At 39.1% G+C, this 14,813-nt stretch overlaps 1 protein-coding gene and 1 long non-coding RNA gene across 4 annotated transcripts in view; both read left to right on the forward strand.

The window, feature by feature from the left end:
- The window catches only part of CAV1 (caveolin 1), a 35,794-nt gene extending 24,487 nt beyond the window's left edge, over positions 1–11,307 (forward strand). For 2 of the 3 annotated variants that reach the window (XM_015134736.3, XM_028844899.2), the window contains exon 3: positions 9,105–11,307. In XM_015134736.3, the coding sequence (XP_014990222.1) occupies positions 9,105–9,446 (342 nt within the window). In that variant the 3' untranslated portion in view covers positions 9,447–11,307. 3 annotated transcript variants of the gene reach the window in all.
- LOC144339914 (uncharacterized) lies at positions 679–5,468 on the forward strand. Its single transcript, XR_013415500.1, has 2 exons — positions 679–4,722; positions 4,760–5,468. It is a non-coding gene; the product is annotated as an uncharacterized LOC144339914 (long non-coding RNA).
- Positions 11,308–14,813: the final 3,506 nt, after the last annotated feature.

The following is a 14,813-nucleotide window of genomic DNA, read 5'->3' on the forward strand; positions in this document are numbered from 1 at the left end:
AATTCTTAATATAAAAGTGATCTAGATCTTCACAAACTTGTGAAGAGAAGCAGATGAGTGAAATAGGACACTATCAATGTAAAATATTATTCTGAGGCTGCTGTAATGACTGGGAAGCAACAAGAGGGAGGTCATTTCAAAGAGAGAGGCTCTAGGTTCCAAGCTGGATGCTCAGGTCAGTGACTGCGGGTCCCCTCCACACCCATCACCCCACACCCTAACCCTCTTCAGCTGCTCACAAAGGTAGATAAATACCCACTTCCATCCTGAAACCCTGGAAACCCCTGCTTCCACCGGGGGAGGTTACTTAGTATGTGTCACTCCGAGGGAACCAATGTTCAAGCCCAAGAATAAGAGTCAATACTCCTTCCAGAGGTTTACATTTTTCCTAGGGGTCTAGGTGGATATCCCTGGGAACCCCCGTCAACACAGGCATCTACAGTACAATCCAGGCCTCCTGTTTTCAGTAGGGGCCGCAAGAGCACTGCAGCCTTTTCCCCAGAGGTGCCAGTTTGGCCCAGTAAAGATTGCCTCTGAGGAAACACATGGGTATTAGAGCAAAGTTCCTTGTTCTGGTAACATTTAATTGTGCTATTTCTCAACCTCCTCTGCACCCACACACTCACACACAACATTTATTCCACCGACTTCAAAGGAAGCTCAACGTGTTAAAAATATGTGTGGGAACAAACAAGGGAGTTCGAAATGGGTCTAAACCCTCTCCCTGTATTACTGGGTTTGACATATACAGTAGGATTTTACAAGTATGTATTTAATTTTTTTAAAAAAGCATTTATGTAGGGTTTAGAATAATGACAATAAATCAGTATTTCTATTGTCCACTTGTGTGTTTTCATAGTAAATAATGGTCATTTATCTTTACCCAGCAATACATATTTATGGGTTTAAATTAGCAAAAGCCTCCCAAAAAGTAGCTCCACTCATTTATCCACTGGTATCCAGATGCCATCCAGCCCATAAGGAGCTCCCAGAAAGGAGCAGGGGACAAACTAGGGCTGTCAGGAGTGAAGGAGAAAGAATGGCATATGCAAAAAGAAGCTGTAATTAAATCCAAGGGAACATGGCACCATCCAGTCTTTTGCACGAGACAAAGGGCAATCCTGGTAAAAATACAGATCCCCAGGCCCCATCTCCGAGATTCTGATCCGATTCTGAAATGGGGCTGGAGAATCTGGATTTTAACAAGCACCTTCACCAGGTGATCCTTTTGCTGAGAACCCCTGAGAAATGAGAACCCTGTGCTAGTGCTGAATGGAGCATTACATTCCAGAGTTGAAATCTGGTGATCAGGGCTCCAGATGGAGCTGGCCCTTGGTCTTTGGTGCATGCCTGGGTATAAATCCAAGCCACTTCAGGTATATGGGCTAATACTTCAACCAAAACACTATCTATAGCCTAAATTTTTTCTAATATTCTGTTTGGTATGAATTGTAGAAAGTTGTAAATGCTATATTTCCTTCTCATCTATTTCTGGACTTTGTCCCAGGACCAAATTCCAGGGCATCTGATAGACATTCATTGCATACATTTTTCTGTAAACATGAAAACTGAACTGTCTAATAGAAAAGGGCAAGAAAGTAGAAAATAAGAAATCATCATCAAAAGTGGTTTGTTTTGGAATTATATTAATTGTCTAGCTGCATAACAAATCACCCTCAAAACTGAGTCGTTTAGAACAACAAACATAGATCCTCCACAGTTTCTATGTGTTAGGAATCAAAGTGATTTAATTTAATGGTTCTGCTCAGGGTCTCTCAGGGGCTGCAATCCAGGTCTCAGGCTTGGGGTCCTCTCAAGGCTGAGCTGGGGAAAGATCCATGTCTAAGCACACTCACGTGGCCAATGGTGGGATTCGGTTCTTCTTAGGCTGTCAGACTGAGAGCCTCCGTGTCCCAATGGCTGTTAGCCAGATCCCTCTCTCAGTTCCTTTCCACATGGGCCTCTCCACAGGGCAACTCACAACATGGCAGCTGCTTTCCAGTAGAGCAAGCAAGTGAGAGAACAAGAAAGGCAAGCAAGGTGAATGTCCCAGTCTTTTGTAACCTTATCTCAGAAGTGTTACCCCATCACTTTTGCCATGTTTTATTATTTAGAAGCAAATCACTAAGTCCAGCCCACACGTAGAGGGATGGCATTATGCAAGGGAATGAACACCAGCAGAGAGGGTCATTGATATCCATCTTAGATGCTGTCTATTGCATCTAAGCGTGATTTTTCTAAATGAAAAGAATATATTAATTTGTCACAGTCTTAGTTGATGTACCATCCCATTTGTGCTTTGCTAAAACTTCTATCAATGTAAAGCAAACATTTTCTGATACAGTTTAGGCAGGCAGTTTATTGTGGTAATAGAGTCCAGTAGTGTTGAAAAGATATGTTGAGGTCAGAAATTAAGCTCATGTTTCTAAAAGAGGAAATGTATGACTAACATGCAAGCCAACAGGAAAGAGTGCTTTGAGAATGCTTTCTGCTACAGGTAACTAAAAACCTAAACAGCTGTGGCTTAAAAATAAAGGTATATCTATGTCACATAAGCAGAAGTCTAGGGGTGGGCAGCTGCTGGCCTTGCTTCAGTAGCTTGATAATGGCAAAAGCAGCATCTTTTCTGTTTTCTGGGCCTTCTAATCATGCATGTCACCTCACAATCACAACATAGGCAACACCTCATATTCTAAGCAGGATGAAAAGGGCAAAGAGTCACACCATATGCCTCTGTCTCTTTTCATAAGGAAGACAAAGCTTTCCTGGAAGTCCCCTCTAGCAGATTTCATTGGCCAGAACTGAGTCACATGCCTGCCTTAAACCAATCACTCACCAAGAAGACTAACATTATCATGGCAAGTCTAAACCAACTATGACTCATCTCTGAAATCAAAGGATTATTACCATTACTCGAATCCATCAGGATCCTGCTGGCAGAGAAGTGAGAATGTAAATTTTGGGCAGGCAACAAACAAGTCTTCTGTAAACATCATATGTGTTGTTTTTTATGTGTTCTATATACCCAGTACAATCACAATTTCCAATAGCAGTCTAAAAAGGTATTTTCCAATAGAAACATAATGTGTAAGATCATTACTTATGAAATCTCAAATGTACTTAAGTTTTCTTCTTGAAAATTCCTTATTCAAAATAAAATGTCCAGATTTTGAAACCCAGAAAAGATTCTATATTTAAAAAATCCTGTGCACATGTAAATTGTTTTTCAAATATTGCCTTCAGATACATTGAACAGAATGAAATCTGAGATTTACTGCATCAGCCAAGTATTATCAAAACACAACAAGACAGATTGCTTTTCTTGACGTCTGCTGCTTGATTTGTGTTAATTCATGTTTCTGAAATTGTAGTATCATAAGCCAATGCTGCACAAAGGTATTTCATGTCATTTGTAAAAATCTAGAAATATAAACTGTTAACTCCTTATAAAGTGTCTGCTGAGACACAAAAATATCATGAAGTGCATTTATGTCTTTCATCTTTAGGTCTGCATAATAATTCTCTCCAGAAGGCCAAACTTGTTCCATAAATTACAGAACAGAAAGTTGGTTGTTGGAGGAGTAGCTCAGCCTCATCTGAGGCATCCCACTCTGAGAAACTAATGGCACCTACACCTCCTGAGCATTGAGGTTTTAAGCAAATTCTTAATTCTTGTTCCGCTCAAACTCTAAGTGAGCACATAAAGTGCTGCTCCAAGCAAGACCGGCCCTTGTAGAAGGGCAAGTGGAGTGAGTACCCTAGGAAACGGGACTCGGGAGTGATTGTTTCAATGAGAGATAAATCAAACTGATGCTAAATGTGAACAACGAACCCATTAGGGATTGTGAGAAAGAGACACCATCATCCACTCAACAATAAACCTGTGGGACCTCATGATAGCCTGAGGATGTTGAATTTCAGGCGCAGGTATCCAGAATGTAGCACCTAGACTGATCAAGTCTGTGTGATGATAGCAAGCAGCAGTGGAAGAGCCCAGGAGGGTTCCTAAGCCTAAACTGCAATCCAGTGCTGCCTTTAAATGGGAAGGTATACTTGGTCCAGTCATCTGACAACTTTGGTCTTCAATTTCTCTATCTCAAATGTGACTCTATTGCTTTAAGAATCCCTTTAGCTTTAAATATCTGTGAATCTGCTGAAGCAGGTGTGCTTTGATTGATGTGGAACTCTGAACTCCCTTAAATACAATGACCAATTATTTAGCTGAACTTTGTTGGATTCAGTGCATTCTGAATACATGTCAAAATATACTTGGATTTGTAAAAAATATTCCTTTCTGGTTTTTTTTTTTACCATGAATAGATGTACAAAAATGTCTGTGTTCACACTGTAGAATGGACATTTCTCGTAAACTCACACAAAGATACTTTCAAGTCAATGCCTTAGAAAGCAATGAGAGATTTAAAGGAGACCTAGAGATATAAATGGAGTAGACAGAGAAGGTATGTGGGGAGGGTGATGTAACTTCCTAGGGAAAAAGTGTGAAGCACAAGGCTGGACATAGACCTGGGAATCAGGAAATTAGAGTTCTAATAGCAGCTTTTCCATTGATTCACTTGGGATCTTGAGAATGTCTGTCTCATTTTAATTCTTCTGGGCCTCGGTTTCCATATCTGTCAATTAGCATGAGAGTCCCTGGCTGGGTGCCCAGGATTGTGAGAACATACTGTTCAGAGCCATAAAAATACAATCAGTGCCAATAATGTACTAGTACTAGTACCTAGGATGCAAAACATGCTAGGTACTAGATGTCCTAACTTAAAGTGGAAACATTAAAAAGAGTAATTATTTTAATGATCAAAATGGGAATATTTTAGGAAGCATATCTATCTGGGTGAAAATTAAGTAAATAAGACAATTGTAAAGGAGGCTTGTGGTCTCAGGAATACAAAGGCAAAAAAGCACAGACTTGAAATATAACAAGTTCTAGCTTTGTCACTTATCATCTCTGTGACCTTGGATAATTTCTTACCCCCCAGCAGTATTCTCATCTGTAAAGTGGGAAGAATGACATGCACTTCAGTGGGTTGTGGTGAAGACTACTACAAGTGGAAATTAGCTCTTTTGAGCCACTGGTGGGGTTTAAATTCACAGTCCTTATGTGCTTTGCAGCTGATAGTTCCTCTTATTACAATTGTCTATTTAAAAACCGAGTCACAGCCTGGTGCAGTGGCTCACTTCTGTAATCCCAACACTTTGGGAGGCCAAGACAGGAGAACTAGGAAACATAGTGAGACCTTCTCATCTCTACAAAAAAAAAAAAAAAAAAAAAAAAATTAGCCAGTGATGCATGGCTGTAGTCCCAGCTATTCTGGGGGCTGAGGTGGGAGGATCACTTGAGCCCAGGAGGTCAAGGCTACAGTGGGTGGTGATCGTGCCACTCACTCTAGCCTGGGTGACAGAGGAAGACCCTGTTGAAAGACAGAAAAACAGAAAGACAAAGAAAGAAAGAAAGAAAGAGAGAGAGAAAGAAAGAAAGAAAGAAAGAAAGAAAGAAAGAAAGAAAGAAAGAAAGAAAGAAAGAAAGAAAGAAAGAAGGAAAGAAGGAAGGAAGGAAGGAAGGAAGGAAGGAAGGAAGGAAGGAAGGAAGGAAGGAAGGAAGGAAGGAAGGAAAGAAGGAAGGAAGGAAGGAAGGAAGGAAGGAAGGAAGGAAGGAAGGAAAGAGAGAAAGAAAGAGAAAAGAAAAAAGAAAAGAAAAGAGAAAAGAAAAGAAAGGAAGGAGGGAGGGAAGGAAAGGAGAAAGAGAGAGAGAAAGAGAGGAAAGAAAGAAAGAGAAAGTAAGAGAGAGAGAGAGAAGGAAGGAAGGAAGGAAGGAAGGAAGGAAGGAAGGCCGGCCTAGTCACCAAAAGCAAGAAATTTTTTTAAATGCTACTATCTATTGGGCATTTACTAATCATATTGCTATGCTCTGCACCCATACTAAGTACTTTATATAAATTATCTCATGTACTGCTCTAAAACTAATTACTGCTGTGTAAATGGAGGTAAAAAGAAACTAAGCTTTATTTCTGACTCTATTGTTCCTTTAACTGGTGTTGCTTTCTTTCTCAGCTGCACCTAATTGGCTGTAATTTTAGTTTTCTTTTAAACTGCCTTAAATATTCAAGACTAAGCAGCAATAACTAACTGAATATATTTATATAACATGTTATTTTTGTCATGTTGCTTTCCACCACTGGAGACCTGCTCTAAATTCACTTGGACATTTGAGGATAAATCATGCTCACTAGCAGTTTCTGAAAATGCAGTTTCACTGAAAATACAGGCATCAGAAATTTTGTAAGCAACTTAAAAGAAAGTATAAGAATCTCCAATGTATTCATTGAAAAATAATTTGAATTTATGCTTAGAAAAATAGAATTATTATTAAGAAATCTTACATACTCATGTTTATAAATATCTTCACTAAAGACCAATTGTATATATGGCGTAACACTGTCCTCAAAGAACATGCCGTGAGAATTGTTGCAGTTACCAGAGGGTTAAATTTGGCTAACTCATTTTTATTAATGTGCCTTTTAATTATGAAATAGCATACTCACCTTACAGAAAATTTGAAAAACATTTTTGTAAAGTGGTGCAATATTGAGGAAAGTTGATAACTTTCAGGTCAGATTTAAACCTCAAATCTACCTCTCATTTACCTGGACAACTCATTAGCATTTCTGAACCTCACATTTTTTCTATAAAGTGAGAATACTATGTTACAGAGTTGTTGTCAGTTAAATGAGAACGGTGTCTGATCATAATAACCAGCCAACAACTGTTCACAACTCTTCCCCTCCTAGGAAAAGGATCTCAAGGCAGACCTGCTTCGGGTCTGCTCTATAAAGAGGTAGGAATCCTCTGCTCCCAGTAAATTGCTTCCTGACCTTCTTTGGTAACAGACTATTTTTAATAAAAGTGATGGATCATTTCCCATTATACAGTCAAAATGTGTGTACCCATCTCAGGGCAGTCATGGGTGACCATTGCCCATCTTTTGACCCCAGATTAAGAACACCTGCTGTACTATTTTAATTCTGCCTTCAAATCCTCTTACAAAACAAGGACATCTTTAAAAAATAAAATTCTTTAGGTGTCTTGCGGTTAAATGCAGGGAAACCACAGCCCCTTATTTTTGATAGTTTTGGGAAGAATGCAGTGTCAGAACACAAACCCATAATAGACAAATAATTTGCACAGAAACTTCATAAAAGTATTGACCTGATTTGCCACCTTTTAAAACACACAAGTAAATGTTTACCCTGTGTCTAGATCCAAATGGGTGAAGAAAAAATGAGTGACAATAAATCTACTTAAGCTCACTTACATAATTGTGGCCATACCGTTTTTTTCACATTACATTATTAGAACATTGGACAATAAGTCAAGAAACAGAATGTTCTACAAAGTAAACTTTAAAAATTGGTAAGCATCATGTACTTTTTCCAGAAGACATTTTATTTTGTTGAATCAAAGGTGGCTTTTTGGCACTGAGCAGCTCCGTGGAGTCATGGCAGTCCTTATTCCCTAATCCTGAGCCTGCCTGTCGCTGCTGGCAGTCATCCACTTGTTTGGATTTCAAACTGCATTAAATCCCTTCCTATAGCTGTCACTGCCAAGCAGTTGCACTGGCTCTGTCCTACCTTTCTGTTGGTAATTCTGTTTTTAATCCTATGCTTCAGTGTAGTTTATATAAACCTTTACAGAGGGATAAAACTTCCTGTAATTAATCGTTTGGGTGAACGTGTACTTGGGAGAGCTATTGGCAAAGGGGCCAAATTTGCATTCCAGCTCCTTTCATCCCCACCCTTGAGCTAACCAAGTCCTGTGGATTCTTCCCTTAGCATCTCTGGAACCTTCTTTTCTTTTCTTTTCTTTATGACCACCTTTCCAGTCTTGGCCCTTCAAACTTGAGTGACAACAACAGTCTCCCTGCCTTGAGTCTCTTTCCTCCTTCTCCCACCGTGCATACGGTTGTCAAACTCATCTTGATAAACTAGTGTATCGATTGTGGCTACACTCCCCTGCTCCCACATCTTCCATAGACCCCACTGTCTGTAAAATAATATTCAGTCTGTCTCAACCCATCTTTCCAGACTTGGTGACACAGGTCTACTCTGCCTGAGACACTCGCTGTGACACCCTTGCTTGTTCCTGGGGCTTTGACACATTTCCAAGGTCCCTTTCTTCTTCCTCTCCAAATCATACCCAATTGCCCAAGCCCTGCTCAAATATCCCCCCTCATGAAGCCTTCTTGATGCCTCCCAGCTCACCATGATCTAATTTCCTGAAGTAATTATGCTAACTGGACATTTGAAGAATTATTAACCAATTATGAACTAACTGCCCCTTAACATTGCATGTGTAGTTGTCTTCAAAGGCTGTTAAATTATGTCATGTTCATTACATTGTACTGAGTGCCTTGTATCCTTATCCATGTTTGGGGGTTTTACTTTAAGTCAAGAAATTTAATCACATCCATTTGGTTTTCTCTAGAGCTGCAGTTCTCAACCTTTTGTGTGGTAGAGACACACCTAGAGAACATGTTAAAAAAATCTCCTGGGTTCCACCCTTGAGAGAAAATAAGGTCCAAGGGGAACCCAAATATCTGTGCTTCAGGTCAGCTTAGTGGCTCATCCTATTATACCAATTCCTCGGAAGGCCAAGGTGGGTGGATTCCTTGATCTCAGGAGTTCAAGACCAGCCTGGGCAAAATAGTGAGACTCCATCTCTTAAAACAAAACTTGGAAAAAAAAAAAGGATTAGCCCAGTGTGGTGGCATGCACCTGTGGTCCCAGCTACTTAAGAGGCTGAGGTAGGCAGATTGCTTGAGCCTGGGAAGTCGAAGCTGCAGTGAGCCATGATCATGCCACTGCACTCCAGCCTGGGTGACAGAGCAAGACCTTGTCTCAAAAAAATAAAAATGAAAAAATCTGTGTTTCCAAGTTCCAAGTGATGCTGATGCTGCTGGTTGCCTTTAAGCATCTCACAAAGAACGAACTCATAAATGCTAATACAGTATATGTCTATGGATACTGAATAGTGGGTTTTTTCTCTTTTCTTCTATTCCGTGCTCATGTTCTGTCACTTCTTCCTTTTAGATTGACTTTGAAGATGTGATTGCAGAACCAGAAGGGACACACAGTTTCGATGGCATTTGGAAGGCCAGCTTCACCACCTTCACTGTGACGAAATACTGGTTTTACCGCTTGCTGTCTGCCCTCTTTGGCATCCCAATGGCGCTCATCTGGGGCATTTACTTCGCCATTCTCTCTTTCCTGCACATCTGGGCAGTTGTACCATGCATTAAGAGCTTCCTGATTGAGATTCAGTGCATCAGCCGTGTCTATTCCATCTACGTCCACACCGTCTGTGACCCACTCTTTGAAGCTGTTGGGAAAATATTCAGCAATGTCCGCATCAACTTGCAGAAAGAAATATGAATGACATTTCAAGGATAGAAGTATACCTGATTTTTTTTCCTTTTAATTTTCCTGGTGCCAATTTCAAGTTTCAACTTGCTAATACAGCAACAATTTATGAATGAATTGTCTTGGTTGAGAACAAAAAGATCACTTTCTCAGTTTTCATAAGTATTATGTCTCTTCTGAGCTATTTCATCTATTTTTGGCAGTCTGAATTTTTAAAACCCATTTAAATTTTTTTCCTTACCATTTTATTTGCATGTGGATCAACCATCGCTTTATTGGCTGAGATATGAACATATTATTGAAAGGTAATTTGAGAGAAATATGAAGAACTGAGGAGAAAAAAAAAAAGAACCAACAACCTCAACTGCCTACTCTAAAATGTTGGTCATTTTATGTTAAGGGAAGAATTCCAGGGTATGCCATGGAGTGTACAAGTATGTGGGCAGATTTTCAGCAAACTCTTTTCCCATCGTTTAAGGAGTTAGTGGATTACTGCCATTCCTTCCATAATCCAGCATAATCTTCTGCCTTCTCATGATCCAACTAATGCCTTACTCTTCTTGAAATTTTAACCTATGATATTTTCTGTGCCTGAATATTTGTTCTATAGATAATGAGACCTAAGTGCCTTCCTGTTTTTCACATTTTCCTTTTCAAACAGGGTCTAACTCAGCAACTCGCATTAGGTCAGCAGCCTCCCTGAAGACCAAAATTAGAATATCCATGACCTAGTTTTCCATGAGTGTTTCTGACTCTGAGCTACAGAGTCTGGTGAAGCTCACGTCTGGGCTTCATCAGGCAACATCTTTATCCATAGTGAGTATGGTCAACACTAGCCCGATGAAATGAATTAAAGTGGACCAATAGGACTGAGCCCTCTGTGGGCTGGCAGGCCTGGAAGCCAGCTTTCCCTGCCTCTCATCAGCTGAATGAGGTCAGCATGTCTATTCAGCTTCGTTTATTTTCAAGAATAATCACGCTTTCCTGAATCCAAACTAATCCATCACCGGGGTGGTTTAGTGGTTCAACATTGTGTTCCCTTTTCAGCTGATCAGTGGGCCTCCAGGGAGGGGCCCTAAAACGGAGGCCATTGTGTGAGCCTATCAGAGTTGCTGCAAACGTGACCCCTGCTCAGTAAAGCGCTTGCAACCGTCTGTTATGCTGTGACACATGGCCCCTCCTGCTGCCAGGAGCTTTGGACCTAATCCAAGCGTCCCTTTGCCCAGAAAGAAAATGGGGGAGGAGGCAGTAATAAAAAGATTGAAGTAGTTTTGCTGGAATAAGTTCAAATTCTTCTGAACTCAAACTGAGGAATTTCACCTGTAAACCTGAGTCATACAGAAAGCTGCCTGGTATATCCAAAAGCTTTTTATTCCTCCTGCTCATATTGTGATTCTGCCCTTGGGGACTTTTCGTAAACCTTCAGTTATGCTTTTATTATTTTTTTTCATACACTTATTGGAACTCCGCTTGATTTTTGCCTCTTCCAGTTTTCCTGACACTTTAATTACCAACCTGTTACCTACTTTGACTTTTTTGCATTTAAAACAGACACTGGCATGGATATAGTTTTACTTTTAAACTGTGTACATAACTGAAAATGTGCTATACTGCATACTTTTTAAATGTAAAGATATTTTTATCTTTATATGAAGAAAATCACTTAGGAAATGGCTTTGTGATTCAGTCTGTAAACTGTGTATTCCAAGACATGTCTGTTCTACATAGATGCTTAGTCCCTCATGCAAATCAATTACTGGTCCAAAAGATTGCTGAAATTTTATATGCTTACTGATATACTTTACAATATTTTTTATCATGCATGTCCTATAAAGGTTACAAGCCTGCACAATAAAAATGTTTAACAGTTAAACAGTCAACTTTTACTATTTTTTCCCAAAACAGGTGTTTACATGTCAGCGTCTATGTGTGTCTATGTATTTGTAGGTAGTGAACATGTGCATAGTGTGTGTACGTGTTTGTATGTATTTGTGGGGGGTAATAGTCTCCCACTTTAAAATTATTGCAGAGTCACTCAGGATATTTCTGCTAAGGTCATCACCATTTATGAGTTACTTCAGATAAAAGTTATAATTAATAACAAAGTTTTTTAGCAATTTGCCCAATGTTTTATATGTCATCTAATTTGAGCCCCCAGCAAGCTTGTGTGATGGATATTAATACTCTCACTTGGTGAATGACACAATTTGCATTCGGGGCCAATGCCTTGAAGTCTGCCATGTCTTAACTGGGTTTTAAAGAGGTATTTTGCAGTCTCAATTTATTGCTTAGTTAAGTTTACATTCAGGACTTCTATATTAGGGTTCTCCAGAGAAAGAAAACCAATAGGAGATAGAAGGAGATGATAGATAGATAGATAGATAGATAGATAGATAGATAGATAGATAATAGATAGGATAGAGATAAAGAGAGAGATGAAGATAGAGATAGATAGAGATGGACATGGAGATGGAGATAGAAAGATGGAGATAGATACATATATAGAGATGGAGATAGAGATATATAGGGACAGATAGAGAGAGAGATAGAAATAGAGATAGAGATAGATGGAGAATGAGATAGAGATATATAGGGATATATACAGACAGAGATAGAAATAGATGTATATCTAGAGATGGAGCTACAGGTAGAGATAGATGGAGATGATGAGAAAGAGATAGATGGAGATGATAGGGATAGAGATAGAAACAGATGGAGATGATAGAGATAGATAGAGATAGATGGAGATGATAGAGAGCAAGAGTTTTATTATAAGGAACTGGATCACAGGATTATGGAGGCTGACAAGTTCCCAAGTCTGCAGGGTGAGTCAGCAAGCTGGGAACCCAGGAGAGCTGATGATGTAGTTCCAGTCCAACATCAGCAGGCTCAGGAGCCAGGAAAAGCTGCTATTTTAGACCAAATCCAAGGGCAGGAAAAAAAATTCAATGTTCCAGTTTGAAGGCAGTCAAGCAGAAGGAATTCTCTCTTACTTGGTGGTTAGGGTCAGGGTCAGCTTATTCTATGCAAGCCTTCAACTGATTAGATGAGGCCCACCCAGATTAGGGAGGGCAATCTGCCTTACTCTATCTATAAATATTAATCTTATCCAAAAGCACCCTCAAAGAAACATTCAGAATAATATGTGACCAAACATATGGACACCCCATGACCCCGTCAAGCTGACACAAAAAGTCAATCATCACAGCTTCCAATCCAGTTCCATCTACAAAAATAACTATATGGTTTTGGACAATTTTACTCCATATTGGTAATAAATAGCTTCATACATCACATATTTAGCCTGTAATCCTAGCAGTTTGGAAGCCTGAGGTTGAGGCTGGAGGATCAATTGAGGCCAGGAGTTCATACCAGCCTTGACAACATAGTGAGACCATCAGAAAGAGAAAAGGAAACAAGGAAGGAAAGAAGGAAGGAAGGAAGGAAGGAAGGAAGGAAGGAAGGAAGGAAGGAAGGAAGGAAGGAAGGAAGGAAGGGAGGGAGGGAGGGAGGGAGGGAGGGAGGGAGGGAGGGAGGGAGGGAGGGAAGGAAAGAAACAAGGAAGGAAGGAAAGAAAAGAGAGGAAAAGAGAAGAAAGGAAAGGAAGGAAAGAAAGAAAAAGAGATAGGAAGGAAGGAAGGAGGGAAGGAAGGAAGGAAGGTAGGAAGGAAGGAAGGAAGGAAGGAAGGAAGGAAGGAAGGAAGGAAGGAAGGAAGGAAGGTCTCATACCTTCCCTGATGTGGGTGCTAATAGTCAAACGTTATATGTTTTAATTTATAATCCATATTTTTGACAGTGGGTGGAGGGGAGAAGTAAAGAAAGGCACCCTTAACGTAACACAGAAGGCTGAAATCATAAAATAAAAGGTCATGGCAATAAACACATAAAATATCAAACTTCTATATATCAAAAACAGTAGAAACAAATACAAAACAAATGATAAAGACTGATAACAGAAAGATTTGAATGCATAGCATTATAATATACTTAAAAATACAGAGAACTTTCATACATTAAGAAAAAGATGAATAATAAGCAAAGATAGTTCACAAAAGAAGTACACAACAATCATACAAAAACTTATACTCACTAGGAATGAAATAGTAAGAGTTAAAGCAATGAGACATTATTTTCACCTAAATCTGCAGAGATGGAAAACAAAAGTAATGTCTATGCTGGTGAAGATGCAGGCGAGTGGGCACACTCATTCATTGCATCTGTGAGAGTAACTGGAATAAGCCATTTGGAAGACAATTAAATGCACACATGATATATCCCACAATTCCTCTTACTAAATAAAAATAATAGAGGCATACCAAGGTTCATCATCATAGATGTTCATTATTTTATTGTCAGTAGCATAATACATTGGAAACAACATAAATATTCAAAACAACCAAATCGGTTAAATAAATTATGGTATATGCATTTAACAGACTTCTATTAACTTTTAAATATTGGATGGAATAGAATATTTAATGACATGGAAATACGTTCATAGCATGATGTTAACTTAAATAGTAAAACTTAAAAATTGTGTGTAGGATATACTGCTATTTTTTGTTTAAAATTTGGGGGTGAGTGGATTTAAAGAATTGTGTCATTTCTGAGCTTCTGCCAAATACTTTACAGACATTATTGCAAATTTATACAAAATTTCAAAATAGATTTTGATGTCCCCATTTTACAAATAAGATTTAAAGAGTTTTAGAAAGACACCCATTCACCATCACTAATAAGTATTGGAGTTATTGTCTAATCCAGGGGTGTCTATCCTCAAAGCTCTGTTCCTTCCACTCATCTATCCTCCTGCTCTGTGTGGTTTCTGAGCCCTAAGCCTTTCTCCTCTTCATGAAGCTTCCTGTTCCCACTGGCTTGCAGAATTATTTCATCCACTCTGAAATGTATAATAAGCAAGTAATGTGAGCAGAATTGGAGTAAACATTAGCAGAAGTTAAGTAATAGTTAAAACTTGTAATCAACTTCGTATGTCAATTGTATCCTTTATAAATGTATTAGTTTACGTAATATTTGCCATAACCCTATATGGTATGTATTATCATTATCATTCCAATTTTACAGAGTAAGAAATTGAGGCACAGAAGAGTCAAGTAACTTGCTCAGAGTCACACAGCTAGTAACTAACAAAGTCAGGATTATGAACCCATGGAATCTGGCTCCAGAATCTGGGAGCTAAACCATGACACCAAATCATATAGTTAGTGGGAATCCCGCAAAACAGAAAGCAAGTTGTGTCTCTACTGAGAACAAGTAATGGTCAACAACATGGGCGCCAATTAAATTGCAAATTAAAACATTTTGAGTCTAAAATATAAAATTAAAACTGCTCTCACAAATTTACCAAAATCTTTGATTTAA

The sequence above is a fragment of the Macaca mulatta genome, chromosome 3 (genome assembly GCF_049350105.2).
Source record: "Macaca mulatta isolate MMU2019108-1 chromosome 3, T2T-MMU8v2.0, whole genome shotgun sequence".
In the NCBI taxonomy this organism is placed as follows: Eukaryota; Metazoa; Chordata; class Mammalia; order Primates; family Cercopithecidae; genus Macaca; species Macaca mulatta.